We start from the raw sequence: 22736 nt of genomic DNA, 5'->3' as shown, positions 1-22736 counted from the left end.
TAGTTCTTGGTTCAATATGGTATTTGTGTCTGGATGATATTTTTTATCTGATACTAGATAGCACATTATTCACACTTTTCCTTTCACTTCATCAGATACCATATGTTATCTAAGAATTTGAGCTTTTTAAAAGAACTTGTAAGAAGATACTGAATCTGTAAGTCACAGTATAAAATCTAGGAAAAATGGAGAACTGTATGTTTTCTATCAGTTATTACATAAACTCTGAAATTGATGTATCTTCCATTCTGATGAAATGGAACATTTAATCTTCAGTTAGGTACATGAGTGTTATTTTATTAGTCTCTGTGCTTTTCTAATGTTTAATTAAATTTAAAAAATCATTGAATGAAATGAAAGCTTACCATGAGATAGTCTTTATATTTGAGACCTTTCAGTATCAGTTGTACGTCGAGATTCTGGATCTTTTAAAAACAAATTGTTTTCACTTTTCAGATCAAAATATTTTCTTGTTTTGGTCAGAAACATTAGCCTATTTGAAGAATCACCTATGTTTCGTTATGTGTTACTCTCACTGATATTCAGTCCTATATTTTAAAAATGTCTGTATACATAAAGACGTATCTATTATTATCCTTTAGTAGTAGTGAGTTATGGTATTTGTATTTGGTTGTTTTTGCTCGTTTTCATTGACATCTTAGGGAGCTCACATAAATGTCAAGTAAATAGCTGATGGATTGATAGGTCTTTATATTATAATGCTTTGCTGAAAATACTGGGTTAATGAGGCCTAGGTCATGGATTTGATTCCCATGTTTGTCAATTAGCTTTTCTAGTTCTTTTATGGACTAACTTTTGAAAATGCACAGAAAATATTCTTACTCTGGAAAGGTCTATAAAAATCTTCATTTCAAAGAGAAGTAATGGCAGAGTTGCTTCGTTCTTGAGTTATTAATTTCTCTAATTTTCTTTATCACTTCAAATTTTAAGTATGAAATATAGCAGATAAAAGTTTATGTTGTGGGATTTTGCTATTTTCAGTTGTCTAGGTTAAAACTCTTTTTGTGCTGTGAGTCACTATTTGTTTTTTCTCATAATGAATCTTTTGAAAGTTAATTTAAAGCTATGAGACTATAAGATTTTGTTTTTACCCTTTCATTTTAATCTTGGGTGGGAGGTGCGAAGTAGGTCTTACTATTAGCATTGGCAGAATTTGTTGAAATGTTATTGTTTTATTTCTCTTATTTAGGAACAGCATCTGAAGATGGTAAGAAATATATATTTTGCTAGTAACACAAATACCTCTATGTTAATATTTTTATTAGTAGGAATTAAATATTAAAAACTAAAATAGGCTAATTTCTTTGCAAATATATATAATTTGCCAGCTGTAGTAGCTTCTACATTTTATGTTTGGTTGCATTAGTTATGTATATGGATTTTTTTTTTTTTTTTTTAATTCTTCATCCTGGAGTTTGCTTTGTACCTTGATCATCTCATGCTGGGAAACCATAACTGCTTAACATGTTTAATAATATCTAGTATAAAGTTAGCACATAGATTCATTTTTTTAATAGTGGCATTAATGCTTTTCTTTTGTATTTTGTGTTTTATTTTTTAATTTATGCCAGTTCACTTATACTTTGGGGAAGCATGTGCCATTGCTTTATTATTGGAGTTCGAGTATCATCAATGTTGAAATACATTTATTTAGTCAGCTTTTAAATGCATCTTTGAATTTGAGATTACAAAAACTTGCTGGGTATATTTTATTGAGCCAACGTACTCAAAAAATTATTACTTATTGCATTCAAATTTATAGAAGGGAAAAAATCATTTTTATATTTATCCTGCCTGAAGGCTGTCTTATTAAATCTCTGATTGGGTATACATTTTTCTCCCCCTAACTTCTACGTGGTGTGACCCTCTCTTCTAATACAAAAACCAAATAGATTTAACTTGTATTTTGGTCTCATTTACTCTGATATATTTGAAATATTTTCATATTTTAGATTTTAAGTCGGAATACCCTATGAAAATGGTTTCTGGAAGTGTGGCATTGTAATATAGAATGGTAGTATCAAAATACTTAACTTACCCTAATCTCCTTGTTATACTGGATAAATTCTTCATTTCAAAAAAAATTTTTTTTTTCTGTTTTACTTCTTAATCAGGAGAACAGTATTTCCTACTCTAAAATACTCTAGCATTCTACCAACTATACTTCTGGTTTTACTTTTGTCTCATTCCTAGTTCTTACTCTCTTAATTTTATACTTTCTTAATTTTTTTAAAAAGTTCTTAATTTTGTAATTTCTTCTTACTCTTCAAGATATTTTTTCCTGACTTATATAGCCATAACAGGATAGCTAGTATATTGTGATTACCCTACAAATCATACCTTTTAATAAAAAGGATTCTGAGCCCTTCTTTTTGATTATGTTTGGTATTGGTTCCTATTTGATAGTGGTTGAGACTGATGCTTAAGCACACCAAAGTACCTGCTTGTAATATATTTTTGTTTTTACTAATGACAGTTTACTTAAGGATTTTGATAAGCATTATCTCCTTTGGTTCTAGAAATAGATGCTGTGGCTTGGTTTTGTGGAGCAGGGATGAGGCAGTGGTAGAGGAGATAGGAGTACAACTTCAAGGTAGAGAAGGAAATGTATTGAGAAAAGTGCCAATTATAAATGAAATTGATTGGTTAGGGGAAGAGAATTGTCAACATGTCCATATACATTTGTAGTAATCTGAAGTTTAGCACAGGATGAAAAGATTAAATATTTTACCTAGTAGTATCTTTTCTTGCTCATCGAAGTACATTTTCAGTCAGAAGGATTGTTTGGATAGTTGTTTCTAAGATTAGGCTTATATTTAAATTACATATAGGATTCGAAAATAAATTTCTTGGATACTAAAATTTTAGAATTGGAACTTCCATTTGAGAAACAAGTGGCATGCCTATGGTAATTGTCTTATTTATAACTAGACTAATCAAATTAAGAATGTAAATCTTTTAGTTTGACTCTACCCTTAAAGTAAAGTTAGCTTATGGTACAACACATAAAAAACAGTATGTATTTTTAAAAATTTAAGTGACATATAACCTTTACGTGCCATATGGTTACATTATTATAGAATTTAACAATACTTGAAAAGCACACTCAATTAGAAAATTATAATAAGACTTTTTTCCCTCTTTAATGAATATTATTATAGAAAAATGTCTTTAATTATATAAATAATTTTATTCCATAGGTCGGGTGAGAGCAAAGCTTTCAACACCACTTGCTGGCATGGGAAATGCTAAGACAGATTCTAGAGGAAGAAGTCGAACAAAAATGGTGTCTCAGTCACAGCGTACGTATTGTCTGTTAGTTTTCCTATATTTGTAATATGTTAGGATAAGTGTGTTGCTTGTATACTGTGTATTAGGAGATTGACCAGTGGATAAAGACAAAGCTAATTTTAAAAAGACAAGCCACATACTGAGTTCTTGTTCTATACTTTAGGTTCATCATCACCTGACAAAAATGAAGGTATTTTTTTCAATGTTTTGGGTCAGTTGTTGTGCATGTTTTGGATTTTTTTGAGTGGGTGTTGTCTTGTCTTTGGTGTGTTATTAGGGCTGCATCATTGATACCTGCCACTTAGAAGAAAAACTTCATCTGCTGTACAAACTTTTGCATGGAGATAATTTTAAATAGCACAAATCTCTTAGCATTAAGGTTTTCACAGTCTACTTAGAAACTTGCAAATGTGGAAAATTGTGCTTTTTAGAGGCAAAGTAATGGCCATATATTAGTATCAAATCTGGTTGCATCTAGCTAATGCTATTCAAGGACAGCTATGTGATATCTTCATACTCTCCCCAAAATCTGTTAGAATATGGCTTACATTTGTGGCGGCTATATACTAATTCATAGTGAGGAGACAATTAAAAATGACCAGTTCAGTTACATTACCTGTTAAATTTAAGATTTGCATTTTTTGCTGTTTCATTGGAAGCTGACTTTTCTATGAGCCCAGTTATTAAAAAGCACAATTTTGAGATCTAGGTAAAATGAATGATCCATTTCTACGTGTTCCAGAATAGTAACACATAGACTTTATGGCATTTATTAATTTAAAAGAGTTTGTTCCCATTCCTCTGTAGCAAGAGATTTTCATTAGCACTTACCTATACAAACAGGAATTATTTCCTAGGGAAGCGATTCTGGGGTTATTCTACATTCTTGGCTATTTTGAAAGAAGTAGATTTAACTATCTTTCACTGTTGTTTAGGTAATTTATCAAAATGTCAATGCCTTATTTATCTTTTTTTTTAACTTGATATCTGAATCTTAGAATCAGGGAAAAGGCAGCTGGGCTTGGAGAAGGCTAAGGTGGTGATTACATAAGTCCTACCTAGCAGATTCTCCTCTTCTCTTTCTAAAGCCAAAGAATTCAGGCAGATTAATGATGGGAGTACTTATCAAGAGTCCAAAAAATAAGCAGAAATGCTTAGTAAAATTGGTTTGCAAATTTGAGGATTATATACAAATAGGAAAAATGGCAAGTGCTCTTTGAGTAAGAGCTCTTCTCCTACCCCGATTAGGAATAGATCGTATCAGATATATCCCTGATCTTGTGTGGTTTTGGAGTAATTTTTTAAAGTAACTTAACCATTAGCAATGTAGCATCATAGTTTAGAGCCTCATCATTCCAAATATAGTGCCCAGACCAGCATCACCATCATCCAGGACCTAGTTACAATGCACAATCTCATGCCACCACAGAGCTACTGAATACAGTCTTTAACAAGATCACCAAGTGATTCGTGTTACAAAAAAGATTGAGAAGTATTGATTTAAACCACAGACTCTAGAGCCATACTACCCAGATTTGGATCAAGACTACCAGATTTTTAAAAGTTGTAAAATGAAGAGGATAATCTCATGGGTTTGTTGTGGAGATTAAATGATGTAGTATATTATTTCTGGGCCCAGAATAAGCACTATATATATTTTAGCTGATAAAATTGTCCTCGTTGTTTTTAACCTAATGTCAACTGAATTTTATACTCCTATTGTGTACTTCTGTACCTTGTTATTCTTATGGCCTTCAAGATACAAAGAAATAAATAATAGTAAAGTTAAGAAATTTAAAGCATGAAGATTGAACACATGGCAAAGATTCAGAGTGCTTCGTGTATGGTTTTTTAATATATTACTAAGGATCTCTCTTTTAGTTATAACTACTGATCACTTCAGTAGACTGTAGCATAATTCTTTTACATGTGACTTTTCGCTTTGAAACCAAATCCGCAGTACTTCAGATCTTCTCCTAAAGTGTGAGAACATAATGGGCTTTTAGACCTAAGTAGGATTTTAAGATTAGAAGACATTCCTGCTATACAATCACATAGGTTTTAAATCATATTGGAAAGGTTGTTGTTTGCTTGCTTGCTTATTTATTTGAATGACTATATGTTCCATTCCAAATTCTTTTGGAAAAAAGATATTGTGGTCCTATATAATTTGATGCAAGTTTCTTTACAATATATTTGCATAGAAATACTGCTGTGATCTCCATCTTCACTTTGTTGTAAAGTAATCCATTAGGGTTTGCATGATCTTTCCATATTTTTATATCACCATTTAGGGGAGGGGAAAAAAAACCTCTTGGATCAAAGCAGGTGTGTTCTCATGGCTAACCAAAATAAATAAAAGCAGACCTAGTGGAGAGACTTTCAGATTTATATTTATGTAAGGATTGTGTCTTTTTTTGTTGTTGGTAGTGACTGGTTGTGTACAAATGATTATACAGCCTATCAGAAACTGTCTCCCCACGCCAACTCACCCTCTGCCATTTGTTTTTTTCTCTGTTGTAAGAAAAAAGAAATTCGTAGCTTTTTCGTGTAATTTTTCTTCAGCTATAAGATGTCGTAGTTCTTCCTTACCTGTAGGTTTAGGTTAAATGTTTAAATAAAAACTTAAACATTTAATTATTCAGATTTTAGGCCATCAGAAGAAAAGCTGAAGAGTTTACATTTTATTTTTGCAACTTCATTTCATCTGCTTTGTACATGAGTGTCTGATTTCGGTTTATCCACTGTAAAAGCTACTAAATGTATTGCTTTTGTTACAGACATCTATGGTTTGGGGATTTTTTTTTTTTTAAGGTGTTTTTTTGTTTGTTTGTTTGTTTGTTTTGTTTTGCTTTAGGATTTTTTTATTTTCTAAGAACTGACTAAAGCTTTCTTATTTCCATCTGCCATCCATTTTAAATCTGCTCCTCCCCTCTTCATGGATTATAACCCTTACCCTAATTCTGCCTTTACACTTGTTCAGGATCACAATCTGCTAATACCATTGGTGGTAAGAATCTATAGACTTTATGTGTGCATCTATTGTTTCATCACCTATTTTCATTATCAAGAATGGGTTCTATTCAGCAGAAATTCTTATTTTGTAGCTGTATTGACAATTATGAGTTTTCTTTGGCTTGTCTCTTATTACCAAAACACTGAAGTTTTAAAAAAATCCAAGTTGATTCTACAAGTATAAACATTTGAAAGCAAAGGAGCGTTAGTAGTGCCTTGAAAATATCTCATAAAAAGTATAAAATGGTAGTTTGAAAACTTTAGGCAGCATAAGAGGTATCCAATTTCAAGTTATGCAAATTCAAGTATTTTTCAGTAGCATGCTATTTCCTAGATATATCATACCTCCCCCGCCTTTTTAAATCAACTCTGTGGTTTTCTTAGAAGAAATAATTAGCCTTGGTAGTTCTCTGCTGGGTAAAGAGCCTTGATATTTTCTTCTAAGTATAAATAATTCCAAATGAGCCATTGGCACTGGAAGTATCATTCTTAGGGTAGGGGTTAGGGGGCCATTGGAGGAGAGAGGATAATGATTAAAGCAAAATGAATACTGCCAATTATATATCCTAGGAGAGGGCATGAACGAATTTAAATGTATAGAAGGTGAGCTTGTATTATTTTGATAAAAATCAATAAATCTAGAACAAGTGAAGTGGTTTTTCTGCTTCTGTACTGCATGTTTCCTGTCTGCTGAATAGACCCACACTCAAGGAACACTCTAGTCTTCTACCAATACCTCTACCCGCTAAATTTGTATTAGTTTTAACTGAATACCATATTGTACATGTTCAGTTCATTATTTACACATTTTATATTGTTGCAAGTGTTTCCATAAAATATTCCATCAGCTTATCTTGCATTGTGCGTTTGTGGCATGTTGGGTGTTTGGATGTTTTGGTGTGTATGTTTAGTTTAGACACTGCATGGAGAAACAGGTGCCTTGTGAGTATCCTTATGGTTATCACTGAAAGAAACCTGATATAAAGATTCTTCACCTGAAACATCATGAAACATTTCAAATGGACCATCATTTTTAAAGTAGACTTGAATAATTTCCCTACAATAATTTAGAATTCTTTCTACTCAAATAGTAAGTTCTTAATTTCATCAGAAACACTGCTTTGTTTGACAGTATTGCTATAACCAGTGGAAGTTAAGTTCCATTTTGTGTGCTAGTAATGTTTAGGAATTAAGCATGAGTTTAAATTGTATTCAGTAAGACCGTACCAATAAAACTATAGCAAGGGTCACATAGATCAGCAGCCGATGGACCACATCCAGCCTGCTTGCTTTCTTTCATATATTTTTTGGTCTACACAAATGATAAATGAGGAAATTCTAAAGCTTTCTTTAAAAAAAAAAAACCAAACCTGCCCTCAAGACAGAGCTGGCTGGAACTAAAAAGTCACCACTCCCTGCCTTACACTCAGCACTCTGCTCTTATTGACATCCCCCACTTGTCCCCATTTGCATTTGAGTTTTTAATCTTTGCTCTGTGGAACTGAATTATGATTGGGAAGGATTACACAAGGTGAGCAGTGACTGCCCTCCTGGATAGGAGAAATAGTACTCCACCAAAGGGGAAAAGTTGCCTTCGTGAAGATTTATTTAAGTGCTGGTTCAACTTTCCTGTAATGCTGTACCATTTAGAATCCAGAGTTAGAGTTTATCTTGCAGTTATCTTATCCTTTTTTCCATTGAAATGTTTTGGTTGACAGGGAACTCATCCCCTTAAAAGTTAACCCATGCAATTCTAGTTTAAAACCATGTTTCTTACCTTTTTTTTTTTTTAACCCTTGCCTCAGTCTCTGAGATTTTGTCCAGCTCTCTCTCCCTATCTCCCTGACCACATATCCTCTGCCTTCCAAGACTGAATATCGCTAGTTTGGGAAGGATCTGACTTCTTTGACATTTGCCTGTTGGTCCTGCTCTACCCTCAGTACTAATGCATCTACATACCAGACCGTGGCCACCCAAGATCCCTTTGCTATTTGAAGGCAAAGAGCAAAAAGCAAGATTCTTTTTCAGCTAGCCCAATTTCGTAAACAAAATTTAATTTTGTAAAAATTAAAATTTATATGTATAGTAGTAAGATAGATCACTTTGTTAATACCCATTCAGAAGCATCTCAGCAGGCAAACATTTAACATGAAGCAAATTTTCATTATATTAAAAATGATAGTAATAGAATTATTGATTTTTTTTTCCTTTTAAATATATGGCTTTAGCCATATAAACTGTATTATCAGAAAATAATTTCTTTGGAAATCTTTTATATTTGTTCTAAAAATCACAATAATGTTGTCCTTATTAAACATAGCATCTTATATCCCCCAAAACTGAAAATATATTTTACAAGATTTACCACTTAGTCCTAATATATATAGTATACCTTTTTTTTCCAGGTTGTGATTATATATAAATCTTCCTCATTCCATTTCCTTTGAACTTAGAACGTGCTATACTAGCACTGTTTTCTCAGACGTATTTCTTGAATTTTATCCTTTCAACAAGTTCTCTTGGAATTCACATCTTAACATTCATATGTGTGTTTGGTGTTCAGCTGGCAGCCGGTCGGGGTCTCCAGGTAGAGTTCTGACCACAACAGCCCTTTCCACTGTGAGCTCTGGTGTTCAGAGAGTCCTGGTCAATTCAGCCTCAGCACAGAAGAGAAGCAAGATACCACGGAGCCAGGGCTGTAGCAGAGAGGCTAGTCCATCGAGGCTTTCAGTGGGTAAGATTTTCTCTGTGAGACTTGGGACCTCATTTCTTTTGTATTTCAGGCTTTGATAGCATTGAAGATTTTGATTAGGCACTTATAAGTTAGAGGAGAACAACTTAAAATTCAAGACAAGTTGAAATACAGGTTATAAATTAAAATAGATAGCTTATCATGCAAGTATAATTCATTTGTTTTAAACCTCTTATTTGTAGCCTTTTTATTTTAGTAAAATATTATTTTATCCTTCTAGTCTCATTCAAACTAGAAACTGTATTCAGGAAATTTAACTGTTCCTGGTAATGCTTCATCAAGAATAATTTCTTCCCAACCTTAGAAAAACTTGTTATTAATCAGTTTTTAAGAAAGAAAAATAAAACCAAAAGATCAAAATGCAAATGCTACCTTCTGTTTTCTCTCTTTCAATGCTGCCATTGCTTCATATCAGCCCGAAGCAGTCGTATTCCTCGACCAAGTGTGAGTCAAGGGTGCAGCCGGGAAGCCAGTCGAGAGAGCAGCCGGGATACAAGTCCTGTTCGCTCTTTTCAGCCCCTCGGTAAGTATTTGGGCAGATGTGAGATGCATTACTTTCCACTTTTGTTATCACAGTCTGATAACCTCAGCATACCCTGGATTTAGCTTTCTTCAGTGACTGTATCTTCTCCTCTATCTCTTGTCTATCTTTTTGAGAAAGTCAGAAAATGATGTTCAAGACATTCCTCTGACATTTACTTAAATGAGCAAGTTAGGTATTGTATAAACATAATCGAGTAACTATCACACAGATTTAAACTATAGAATATTAAATTCAAAATTTTTCTTAACCTATAAAATGTAAAGAAATATTTATTCTCAATATAGACTATTTAGTTTGTTAAATGAATATTTTTGTCTTTTTCAGCAGAAATACTGACATTTCAACTTAGACATTTAACTTAGGTTATTAGAAAGAGTGCTACTAAATAATATATGAACTGCTTATTAAAATGGGGAGAATTAACATTTTATAGTATTTTACCATTTGACAGTTATTTCCCTTATATTATAGTTTATGTCATATCACTGCTGTAAAACTTATCTGTCTTAATTATAAAGATTATATTGTAACCTTGATTATAATACTACCTTTACCTCTATTATAAAAATATTAAGTGATTTTATTTTAACTGTTAGTATTTTAGAATAATTGGAAAGGCAGTATTTTTTACATTGAAAATCTTTAGAATTTCTGCATGATCCTTTAAAGTTTTAACTAGTACTTTGTTTATATTCATATTCATATAGCTATTTCAGATTTTTAATTCCATAAAATGTAGGTAATAATACTTAATAGTTGCTCTTCAGACTTTGTGACACTTAAGTGGAACAGAGTTCTAATCATTGTATATTAGAGTTATTATTTTTTTGATAGACATGTATAGAATTTTCAGAGATTAATTTCTTGTTCTCTGAGTCATTTGGCTCACCAAATCATTAGACTGTCCTGTACTGACCTAGAAAACCCCACTGAGCTGGGGACACAGACACAGATATTCTCAACTCTTATTGTTCAGCCATATGTACCAGATGCCAAAGAGTTTTCCCTTCTTTACCAAAGATATTTTTAATTCATATGCAATAGTCTTAATCTATAGAGTATCTGTGTATGTTTGTGTATGCACATGTATATATTTAAGAAATGAAATAAATCCTACATTTGTATAAAATAAGCATGCCACCTTCAAGAACTGAAGGAAGTGGTGTGGGTGCATGGTCATTTCAGAGCATATGTTCTAGTGTCATATGGCCTTGGTTCATATCCCAGCTCTATAACTTTTCTGTACCAGGATTTCCTCATCTGTAAACTAGAATAATGATAGCATATACTTCTTAGGCTTATTTCAAAGATTCTATAAATGAGAGAATACATTAAAAAAATCCCTCAGAGCAGTGCTTGGTACACAGTGGTCATCATCACTGCCACCACTACTGCCACTATTGCTCCTCTGCCCCTTCCCATGGAAGCTCTGATAGCTTACCTAGAAATACTTTTGTTATGCTTTAATGGTGTAACACCTGCCTTTGTAAAATGATAATACTGCAGAATTGATAGAAAATGTTTATAGAAATTATTCAAAAAATTATAACAAACAATTAGTTTAAAAGTAAACATCGTTAATACGCCTACTTTTAAAGACATACGTTATCTAGCCATTAAGTTTCTAGATTCATCTCAAGCCTCCATTTGACAATTTAAATCACTTAAATTTTATTATTGAAAGAAGCAGTTTTCCTGATTCTAATGAAATTCTATTTGGATTAAAGATGATTAAGCCTTTTAATTATATACGGTAGGGGTTTTTTAATCGATTTTTCTAGTCCTTTTATTTACATATGGATACTGGATAGTAAAGTAGCAGATTAACTCTTACACAGGGATTAAGGAAGGGTAGCACTCACAGAGATTAGAGTATTCTCCCCATTTGCATTTTCTGCTATATTTGCCTGTATTCTGTTGTCTCTCTTTAATGAATCCTTTTGTTGCCTCTGACTTGAATATTGCCATTCAGCAGATGAATCCCGTAGCTTGTCATCCATTCAGTTGTTGCACTAGGCCAGTGTGAGGGCCCTAAAGCATCAAAAATAAGTCAGAGCTGAGCAAAGCTGGACTTTTCTGGAACTTGTATGCTTAGTTTCCTTTTATTTCTAGAACTAAGATTCAAAAAAAGACTTACATTATGACAAGCACATGAGTAGTGTCTCTTACCTATTATCTTCAGTCACAGATAACTATTGATTCCATAAAGTTTTTCAGAGATTTTCATCCATAAGGCATTGCCATATGGGTTTAACTCTTTCTCACCACTTTAGAAAGCATTTCTGTTGACCAAAATTAAACTAACTATATTTTAGTGTGTTTTAACTAACGATATCAGTCACCTTAGGGTATGAATAAACATTTTATGCAGCATAGTTTCTATTTAATCCTTTCTGTCAATCTTTTTGATCATTTTCTTGTTCATTACGGTCCTGTGGCAAAGGAGTGATTCATGTAATAAAAGTATTTTACTTGCTCTAATATCTGAAGAACTTAAAATAAGAGTAATATATTTCATTAAATATTAAAATGAATTTTTCCTGGCTTGTTTCTGTATGTAAGAAAAAAGTTGATTTTATGGCAATATAAAAAAATCAGAATTTTAAGATCTAAAACTTTAAATATGATAAATTTAGATTTAGAGAAACATGTCATAAATATAGGAAGATGTCATGCATTTCCAGGCTTTTTAATTAAATTATTAATATTTTTTGATGTTCAAATTGCTTTGATATTTACATAAAGTTCTACTGAATGTAGAACTTGTATTCTGCAGACCATATGGAAAATGTTTGTGTTGCAATAAATGAGGTACGTTATCTTTTGAACAATATGAAGATGGCAAGTGTAAGATGTTTAAGAGCAAAGGCCTTAAAAGAGTACAGATATTGAGGTATATCACTTTCTAGCAGTATGGCTTTGATCAAGTTAATTAACCTCTATGCTGTAGTTTACCCATCAAAAAAATGGAACAGTAATAATTGTGTCATTGGGTTCAGGATTAGAGGACATAGAATTATTATTGATTACTGGTTACCATATGGTTTTTTTTTTTAACTACAGCGTTCATTTTTTTGTTTCATGCTTGTACTTTTGACATTTCCTTCCATTTGAATACTTGCTTTTTTTGTCTCCTGTGGGCTTATGTCTGTCCCCTTAGGTGTAAAATCTGTTTTGTGTCAAGGATGATATTGCAATGCTAATGTTCAGTTACCCTATTTGGCAATATTCTGATCCTTACCTATTAATCGTAAACTAAATCGTGTTAACTAACTCTCCTTGCCTAACTGTAGTGCTGCCACTATTCCTTGTTTCTGTGGTAATAGATGAGGTTTGTATGGTCCTGTTATTCCAGCCTCCAGACACCATTCCAGATCTACTGGTGCCCTCTACGCCCCCGATGTATATGGGGCCTCAGGTGAAGGATGAGTACATTTTCACTATCATCTGTGCATTCATCTCAGATTTTTGTCCTTTTCAGTTCCCATTAAATAAAATTTATGTTTTAAAATTGATTTTTAAATTTAAATTTAATTTGTTGGAAAATAAATCATTTCTCTTATTTTTATTTTTCCCTAAGTAACTGTTTCCCCTTCAGCAATCTTATTTGAACATTTTTCTCACTGGCAGATGGACATTTTTCTTTAGTATAACCTAAGTTATGTCATTTTTAAATATTGAATTGTTTTATGTTCTCAGTTATGTATCTCATCTTTGTTCATTTAAAAAAAAAAAAAACCAAAATGGTGGATGAAGTGTTTTAATTGTAAATGATGGTGTGGAAAGTAGTTGATGGGGAGAACTCATTTCTGGTTTGTCTTCACATACCTCAGAATGTCGAGCACATAGTAGGTGCTTAACAAATATTAAATGATATGTAATAGTTATAGAATGAAATCAGCTTATCTTGAAGGAAGAGAGATAATAATTAGAGGGGTTTTCCCTTGTAAATTCCTGGTGTGGCTTTATTGAGCTTCTTAATCATTACTGGTTTGAAGATTGAACTTCATTCTGGGCTCACCCATTTGGATGAGATTTGCCTGACTAATAGAGCTGGATTGATTACAGGGCTACAGACTTGCAAGCCCTTAGTTGGCCACCATGCTTTCTTCTATCTTCTGGTTATAAATGTATTGTAGCTACTATTCTTTAAATTTAGTTTCTATACATTGTCAGTAATTTTAATTGCCTTTACCCTTTTATTTAACTAAGAACTATATGTACCCAGAAAATAAAATACTGCTTTTAAAATGCTTTCCCCATTGGTTTTTTTTTTTTCTTCCCCTTAAGGATCTTAAATTTTTCAACCCGACACTGTTACATTTATGACTTTCTCAAAACTGTTTTCCTTCTTCTGATGACTTAGGTCCAGGGTATGGGATCAGCCAATCAAGCCGACTGTCATCTTCTGTCAGTGCAATGCGAGTCCTGAACACAGGTTCTGATGTGGAGGAGGCAGTAGCAGATGCCTTGGTATTCTTCTCCATTTCCTTATTTTTATAGATGTTCCAATTGTGAAAGTAATGTATGTGTCAGCCGGGCTAGCAGAGTGGGAAAGGAGATGGGAAAGGTCTTGTGGATTGAATTCAGGAAGATTTGGGCAGTGTCAAAAGCAGAGCTGTATAATTTATTATTGATCTTTATTAATTGGTCAGAAATTTAAGCAAGTGCCAGTAGTAATTGATGGGATGTCAGGAATATAAATATTGATGTATTTGATGTGTTTTATGCAGTGTAACTATCCTGAGAGGGCAGATAGATTAGAATATACATATATATACTACAAGCACATAATTTCTAGGCTAGCTTGACCTTGAGTATTTAGGGATTGTTTCACTTGAGTAAGATTTTGTTTAGTCTTTTACTTATTTGTATTTTCTAAACTGATAGTATATAAGTATTTAAGTATTTAAGATATATTCCTGGCTCTTTATGCCTGACACATTTAACAGTGCAGTTTAAAAACAATCCATAGATCCATGGTACTTTGTCAGAAGAGTGCTGTGCATGTATCACTGTTGTTTTTCTCACTTAAAATTATGAAGGAAGTATCATTTGAGACAATGTAATTGGTTTTTGCCAATTTTCCACATCAATTAAGTATGATACTTTCACTTTTGAAGCATATTAATCCTATGATTGAGAAGCATTTTTACTCATTTTCTTATCCAGAACTGATAAAAGACCTCATCTTTTGTTTTGAAATAGAAAAATACATTGTGCCTTTTAAAACTAAATCACATCTTAACCAGTGTTGATATAAGGCAGGTTTGCCACACAGATTTGAAAAACAAGTTTTAAAAAAATAGTTATCAGTCATAGCTATAATACGTTAAATTAACCATATGTTTAGTTCTGCCGTAACAGTCTATATGTGCTGAATTTTTCCCTTTACCTCAGTCATTTGATTATTTTTTTATTAAATATAGCTAAGTAGAACTTTGTTCTTGTGGACATGAGATATATTGATCACATCTTGTTCTCAGGATATTAACTCAGTCACATGTTTCAAATTTACTATTTCTCATCAATATATTTTTCAATTCATATTTCCTAGTTTCTTTTTAAGTGGATGACTTATCACTTAAATTCTTCTCACATAAATTTTATAAATTAAATGGGTTTTTCTTGAACTATTACTCAAAATACTAAGATGTTATGTTTGAATTATATGAGGAATAATATTTAACCACCAGGGCTAAAAGCTGAATTCCAATAAGTTGATTCTATCTACTTCCATTATTTGTATAGCATAGACATATTCCAGTGTTAACTATTAATTTTTAGGAAAGGACTTTCCAACTATTAAGCCTAATTAGGACCTTGGGAAAAATCATAGAAATAAAATTAACTTTGAAGACAACAAAAGGATCCAAATAGGAAGAAGACTTGTGTTCCTTTGGGAAAACTAGTTAAGGGAATTTTTGTAACTTAGGTAATTCTCTTTGGACTAGGTTATTGGCAAGGTAAAGATATAGGCTGCTAATAAGCAGTTCTTATGTAACTATATATTAAAAAACATTTCTGATTATGGGCATTGTTTATATGTATATACAATTATGCCTAATTCATTGTGCTGTTTAGCAAAATGTTCTTCATTGTGTTCAATTTTTCTCTTTAAAAATTTACTGCTCTCAGCTCTTAGGAGACATACGGACTAAGGTATAGACATTGCTATTTTCTGACATCTTATACCGTAACTTACTTCTTTGCTTTATCAGTTTAACAGATGATAGTCTCAATAAAAAATTCAAGTGGAAGTAATAAATCTTTAGACATACATCTTATTTTTTTGTACATGTGATTATGAAAGGGAAATAGTACTTGAATAGAGTGTCCTATTGGGGTTCTCACATTTAAGCTTGAGTAATTCATACAAATGAGATGATATCATTCACACTGATTCCAATAACAAAATTGATCCTGGAGCCCAACTCAGGAAATGCCACATTACTGCTATTCTAAATTAAATTAGTGTCTCTAAGTCAATATGAGGCATTTAGTGATGGAAACTTCGTTAAAAACTACTTAGATTAAGATCAAGTTATATTTCTTTTAGATTTTAGAATTTGGAGAATTTAAAGCCAGCTAGAACTGTTTTAAATTACATGCTTAACATTTTCATGGACATGTCTTCACTGTTCACCAACCTGAATTCAGTATTAGATTACATAAAGATTTATTTCCATTTCTTTCCAGGACATCTCAAATAAGCTATTTACTCTCATTTCACTTTTGATATGCAAAGTATAATTAGTATTTACACATATTAAATAAGAAGCTTCAGATGTAAAGAAATCAAAAGAGTCTATGCTTTATCACATTTAATCAAATAGACATTATAGACTCATTGGAAAAAACTTGGAGGACCCTTAAGGAGCTTGCCTCCTAAAAAATAATAGTAAACAAAACAGGTTCTCATCGTTTTTTTGTCTGTATTTTATTTCTCTAGGAGACATGAGGGTTGGGAATAAGGCAAGAAAGAGTGGCAAGAGAAGTGATAGTGGAGATAAAAGGAGAACAGAGGAAAGAGAAGGTAGACAGGAAAAAAAGAAATTTACATAGGGGAAAACATGCATTTTCTTTCATCCGTTGTCCATTTTCTGATCCATTCTCATCCTTTAAAAAGGTAATATTTTATTCTTACAAACTCAGATTTTCAGTACAGTCTCTGCTCATTTATAATCTGGTAGTTCTTGATTTTCCATGAAAAGGAGAAAAAAAAGGGAAAAAAAAACACATTTTTTGATCACTTCCCACTTTACATATCTGAACTTTCATGTAGTCATATTCTACTTCTACCACTTCCCATGGTTAAAGGATGTTTCATCTTCTACTAACTTCTAAAACATTTTCTGAAGAAAAACTAAATATTGACATTTTATTGTTATAATGATTAGCAGCATGCTTTGTACTGATTTTAAAACAAAAAAAAAACAGTCCTTTATGGTCAGTAGAAATTGTGAAATACTAGTATATTCTTTTAGCTACTGCTAATGAGAATCTTTATGTGTAACAGAAAAAACCTGCTCGAAGAAGATATGAATCATATGGAATGCATTCAGATGATGATGCCAACAGCGATGCGTCCAGTGCTTGTTCAGAACGCTCCTATAGTTCTCGAAATGGTAGTATTCCTACATATATGAGGCAGACAGAAGATGTGGCAGAAGTCCTCAATAGATGTGCTAGTTCCAATTGGTCAGAAAGGAAAGAAGGCCTTTTGGGTCTGCAGAACTTACTGAAAAATCAGAGAACACTGAGGTGAGTTGTGTTGTCTTAAAATAGTTATCCTGTTAGGTTGGCACTTTTTGACTTGACTTCGTTTCTATAACACTTAGATGTAATGGTATGGGAACAGACTTGTCCTCAATTTAGAAGGTGGTATCAAAATGTTTTCCCAAGCCTCAAGTCTTTTAGGATTGTGTATACTACTACCATTACTAAAAGTTTTTAAATTCAATAGCTCTATTTAAAGAAAGATTTTAAAAAGAAACTCTTTCTTCACAAATAGAAGTTAAATGAAAAATGACATTTTTAAAAATTAAATAATAAAATCACAAGTATTAAAGCTGACTGGTTTATTAAAATTTATTCCTGATTAGTTTTTCAGTGAGAGGAAAGAATGTTTATATTCACTTGAAAATGCGAAGGTATATTCTTAGTATTTATGTAATGTGTGACTCTTAGTGTAATACGAGATGGAATTAGGGTGAATTTCTCCAAGGACAGACATTTATACTAGTTTGTAGTTCGCTTAGGTTTGGTTTCATTTCCATAATGGTTTTTGCTTGCCTTTTTACCCTTAATTTTTTTTATTGTTTTTATCTGTGTAATGTTTTAAACCTCGGTAGTTTACTCCTTTAAGAAGTTAGTTTCAGATCATTCATAAGTTTGTGGTAGAAAATATAGGGTTACTTCCTGACTTGATATCTAAAATCAGGATTTGATTTACTGTGTTTATTTTAGGAAGTATTAGCACTTATATAATTTGAAATAAATGTTTATCTGTATAATACCTAATATATTTTAAAGTTTGCATATCGCACTTCATGAATCACTACAATAGATCATCATAATATTGTTCCCAGTCCCATTAAGATTCAGTTATATTAGGTTCAGTGTATCATTTTAAATGGCATGGGAGTAGGCATAGTTTAGAAATGCTTTAGCCCACAGGTGGCAAAATTTAAGAAAACATCTTAGCATTTAGAGTAATATTCATGTGCTGAGAATGTCATTTGTATGGTTTCCCATATCATGATACATTAATGAAATACAATAGTATTTCTTTTCTTATAACTTCCAACCCTAAAATAGTGTGGGTTGCAACAAAATTATTGTTGTATTTGATAAGATCGTACTTAGCCTTCACTAGTAAATCCCACAAATTTCTCGATTTTGAGGGCTTATTTTTTTACCCATTTTTAAGAAGCCCAATGGTATGTAAGGTTACTTTTAAGTGAATTCCTCCTACAGCAAGATATTAATTAGTCACTTTATTATTTTGACAGTCGAGTTGAACTGAAAAGATTATGTGAAATTTTCACAAGAATGTTTGCTGATCCTCATGGCAAGGTATGTTTTAGTATTTAAGATTATTTACTCCTATAGGTGTCATTTGTATATTGCCAAAAGAAATGTAAAATAATAGCAAAGAATCTGTAAGCTATTCTTGTTTAATTATTGCTCTAGAATGGTAAAAATCTTTTCAAACATAATTGAAATTAAGCTTTTTATATTATACATAATTTAGAAATTGTTCTCTGGTAACCATATAAGCTTGATAGAGTGATTATCTAAGTCTGAAAACTGAAGGATTAGTTACAAGCTCAACTGTTATTAGTCAGGATAAGTGTATTTGTATTAAAAACATTTTACTGTTTATAAAGGAAATATTGGGGTAAGTTGAAAAAAGTTTTGTAACTTTTAATTCAATTTTCTTCTGTGAATATTACATTAAAGTGAATATATTGTCTTAAAAGAATAATTTTGTAGAAAAAAATGTCATTAAATAACTCAAAAGCACAAAATAGTTTGATGGTAATATAAAAGAAGTATTTTGTAGGTTGAAATAGTCCATAAAATTTTTCCAAATGTTCAATTTTTAATGTAGATTAAAATGTATTTAATTAAGTATTACTGCATAATCTGCATGTGTACTGTGGAGTTTTGGGTTACTTTGATGAATAGTACTGCTGTAAAATGTATTTATTTCGTTTTCAGCAATGTATTTGACAATGGTAAAACTTAATTATGTATCTTCCTTTAGGACACCAGGTATCTGAACATGAGAATTTCTAACCTAAGTGAGAGGGAGATGTGGAAGGAAAATTATAAGAAAAATACTGATGAATTTCACTTTACTGTTTTTTTATTGTCTTCACTTTATTTTGCACATATCATTTTCTCCTTTTATTTATTTTCAATATTTTCATTACCTGCGACACTAAAGATATTAAAATCCCACTTTATATATAATCTAAAATATAGCTAAAGATTATAAATTGCCTATACTTTAAACAATAATTTTCAAAGATTTTCCTCTATCAGAAGGTATATTTATTTTATCCAAGAATATAAGGTCCTGTTAAAGACAAAGATTAAAATACAAATTGGTATGCAGTTTTTTACTAAAATTTTTAAAAATTTATAACTTTTAAATTCAACATTTAGGTAGCTATTTTATGATGACATTATAACCACTAATTACAGCTATAGGATTTCTTTTAATGAAAAAAATTCTATAAATTTTGAACAAATTAACTGTTGATATTTTTTGTTGGCAGTATGAGCCAAAAGACAAGACAGTTATCTGGGTGGACTTGTTTTATCAAATGATATTTTAGTTAATACATACATCTTTAAATAGATTTTTAAAATATTTTCAATAAGTGATATATATATAATTCATTCCTGCCGGAAAGTATAAGACTGAAGCTAGATTATTTTGTAAAGTCACAGTTTTTGGTTTTTTGTTAAGACAATAATGCAATTTAATTGAATGCTAAAACTTACAGTAATAAAGAGAAACACTTTAAATACCAAATAGGAAAGCTGAGTTTGATGTTGGTAGAAGAACGGAACTGAACACAAGTGTTTGGAAGCCCTACAGTCCTCCCTAGAATTGTCAGAAAGATGACCTTTTAGTTTTTTTCCATAGGGTTTTATAACAATTTTTAAAGACCCCTCTGGTTTTGTTGGTTTGGTTTGGTTTGTATTTTTTTCATTAGTTCAGTGAAGAAAAATGTAATGGAAAAAATTTTGTTTAAGTTGTTTTTTAGCTTTTGTTAGCTAATTTGTCCATCAGAGGCTCTGTAAATAATGTAATTCATTAAGAAGAACTTGGATAGTCACCATAACTGTTCTGAATTTAAAATGTTAAGGTTTGATTTGAGTTTTTGCCTTTTATCTTGCTATTACTAAAATAAGTTATTTCCTCACCCCTTTTTTAAAATGTATCTTTATAAAGTACCAACATTTTCATGTTCAGCATCAAGCAACTGTTTTTTGATACTTTTCTTCCAAATACAAATTTTTTCTCTAAGAATTGGCCATATTTTTTTTCTATAAAGGGCCAGATAGTAAATATTTGAGGTTTTGTGGGCCATAATGATTTCTGTCACAACCACCCGACTCAGCTATTATAGCATGAAAGCATCCACAGACAATATGTAAACAAATGACTGTGGCTGGGTTGCGATAAAACTGTATTTATGAACATTGAAATTTTAATTCTTGTTCATTTTCATGTCACTAAATAGCCTTTGTTCTTAACCATTTAAAAATGTGAAACCGGTTTGTGGCTTGCAGACCAATCATAATTTTGCAGACCCCTGTTCTATACCAACTCTCAGTTATTGACACTAAAATAGAAACACGTTTAAAACATCTACCTTGGACCTCATGCTACCAGTTGAAGGTTAGGACTGTTGAAGAGTAACAACATACCCTGCTGGGTGAAATCAGCCTGTGTATTCCTGTATATTCCTGCCACTCTCCATATCTGATCTGTGATTTTTGTCTAAGTGTTCACTGCTGCTTGGTAGTCCTCTTCTTCTCATCTTTCTCTTCTATCCTCCATGAAAAATGAGTCAAATAGTCTTTCTCCTCAAAACTCCAGCCCGATTCACTTCCCCGCCCATCTCATGCCCTACGCACATGCCCTGACCTCTTCACTTACCCAGAATATAGAAGCCATCAAACAGAAGCTCCATTCCCTGCCTCCAAACCAACAGATTTAACTGCACATAAACCCATTCTTTCTACCTTTCCTCCTCTTGAAATAGAAGGAGGGCTTACCTTGAAGCTGTTGTTTGGCTACGTAAATGTGTATCCTATTTCATGTTAATATGGTCTCATCTGCCCGGTCTTCCAGGAATGTGTCTCATAAATTCTAATTTTGTGATTGACATCCCTTTTTGTTTTTCAACTTTATTGCGAGTTTAGTCGTGTGTCTTTTCTGTCATTTTAAGAAATGTGGGGGGAGAGGAGGAGGAGGTCTGTTTTCTGTTCTGCCTGATTCAGTTTCCTTTACGCTATTCTTTTACTCTTCAGATGCCTGTCTCTGCTTGTTTTACTGATGTTGGTTTTCCTTAGTGTTGTCTTACACCCTCTTCTTTCTCCCTCTACCTTCTCTGAAGCTTAAGTTACCCAGTTCATCCTAATGACTCCCAAATGTGTCCTTAAAGCCCATATTTTTTCTTCTCCTACACTTAGTCACATGCCTATTGGTCATCTTCAGCTTCAAAACCAACTTTTTCTTTATCTCATTAAATGAGACTACCATTCCCTTATTGCTTAAGTGAACCATGTGGGCATCATTCTAGAAGCTTCACTTAATCCTAATTGATTCAACCTTCCAAATTTCTCACCATTCTTACATAGTCGTCTTTTGCCTGTTGCACCTTCTCCCTACCTCCTATCCCTAAATTTCCAGACTACATTCTTGAGTTATTTTTCTAAAAGGTAAATCTGGCTTATAACACTTCAGTGACTCCTCATTGACCTCAAGAAAATATCCAAGCAGAGCCTATCCTTTTGGCTTGTTATTCCTCCTCACTATCAGCCCAGAAATTAGGTTCATTTCCCCAAATGTGCCATGTGCTTTTCCCTGTAGTCTTAAAATATGCTATCAGGGACACTTCTCTTTCTTCTTCAATCCTGGGTTAGCTCTCCACTCTGAATTGGAATCACTTATCTTACTGGGCAGAAACTGTCTGAAGCCTTGCCCCAGAATGGGCCACAGTGTTTGGGAGATACTTCATACACTGAGCTTGGTTGTTTGGATTTTCCCATGTCCTTTTAGGTTGAAGTCAACATTTCAGTCTCTATGTTAACAGCTTCTAGATATCGTAGCCAGCTTCCGTGATAACTGAAAGTCGTTTAACTGAAAGTCGTTCTCCTTCCCAGCATGACTAAGACCACCTGCTGCCCCCAGCAGAAACAGGATACTTGGAGAACCAGGTTATGAGCATCCATGAAAGCCCCATCTCCTTTCATCTAAGATCACCTTCCTCAGCCCCCAGAATGTTTCCCTCTTACATATTTTAGAGTAAGGATCTGAATCCAACTAAAATACTAGGTAAGCTCCAGTATGCAGTGCAGACATCC

General features: G+C 32.5%; 1 protein-coding gene across 3 annotated transcripts in view; it reads left to right on the top strand.

The window, feature by feature from the left end:
* Window positions 1-22736, top strand: part of CLASP2 (cytoplasmic linker associated protein 2) — a 149675-nt gene that overhangs the window by 90815 nt on the left and 36124 nt on the right. For all 3 annotated transcript variants that reach the window (XM_023535014.1, XM_011363366.2, XM_011363291.2), the window contains exons 19-24: window positions 3222-3323; window positions 8891-9061; window positions 9495-9602; window positions 13990-14096; window positions 17143-17387; window positions 18638-18701. In XM_023535014.1, the coding sequence (XP_023390782.1) occupies window positions 3222-3323; window positions 8891-9061; window positions 9495-9602; window positions 13990-14096; window positions 17143-17387; window positions 18638-18701 (797 nt within the window). The remainder of the gene's footprint in view (window positions 1-3221; window positions 3324-8890; window positions 9062-9494; window positions 9603-13989; window positions 14097-17142; window positions 17388-18637; window positions 18702-22736) is intronic.

This window comes from Pteropus vampyrus, unplaced genomic scaffold, assembly GCF_000151845.1.
Source record: "Pteropus vampyrus isolate Shadow unplaced genomic scaffold, Pvam_2.0 Scaffold1, whole genome shotgun sequence".
In the NCBI taxonomy this organism is placed as follows: domain Eukaryota; kingdom Metazoa; phylum Chordata; class Mammalia; order Chiroptera; family Pteropodidae; genus Pteropus; species Pteropus vampyrus.
Note: the sequence above shows the minus strand (reverse complement) of the source record. Positions and strands in the feature narration are given on the sequence as shown.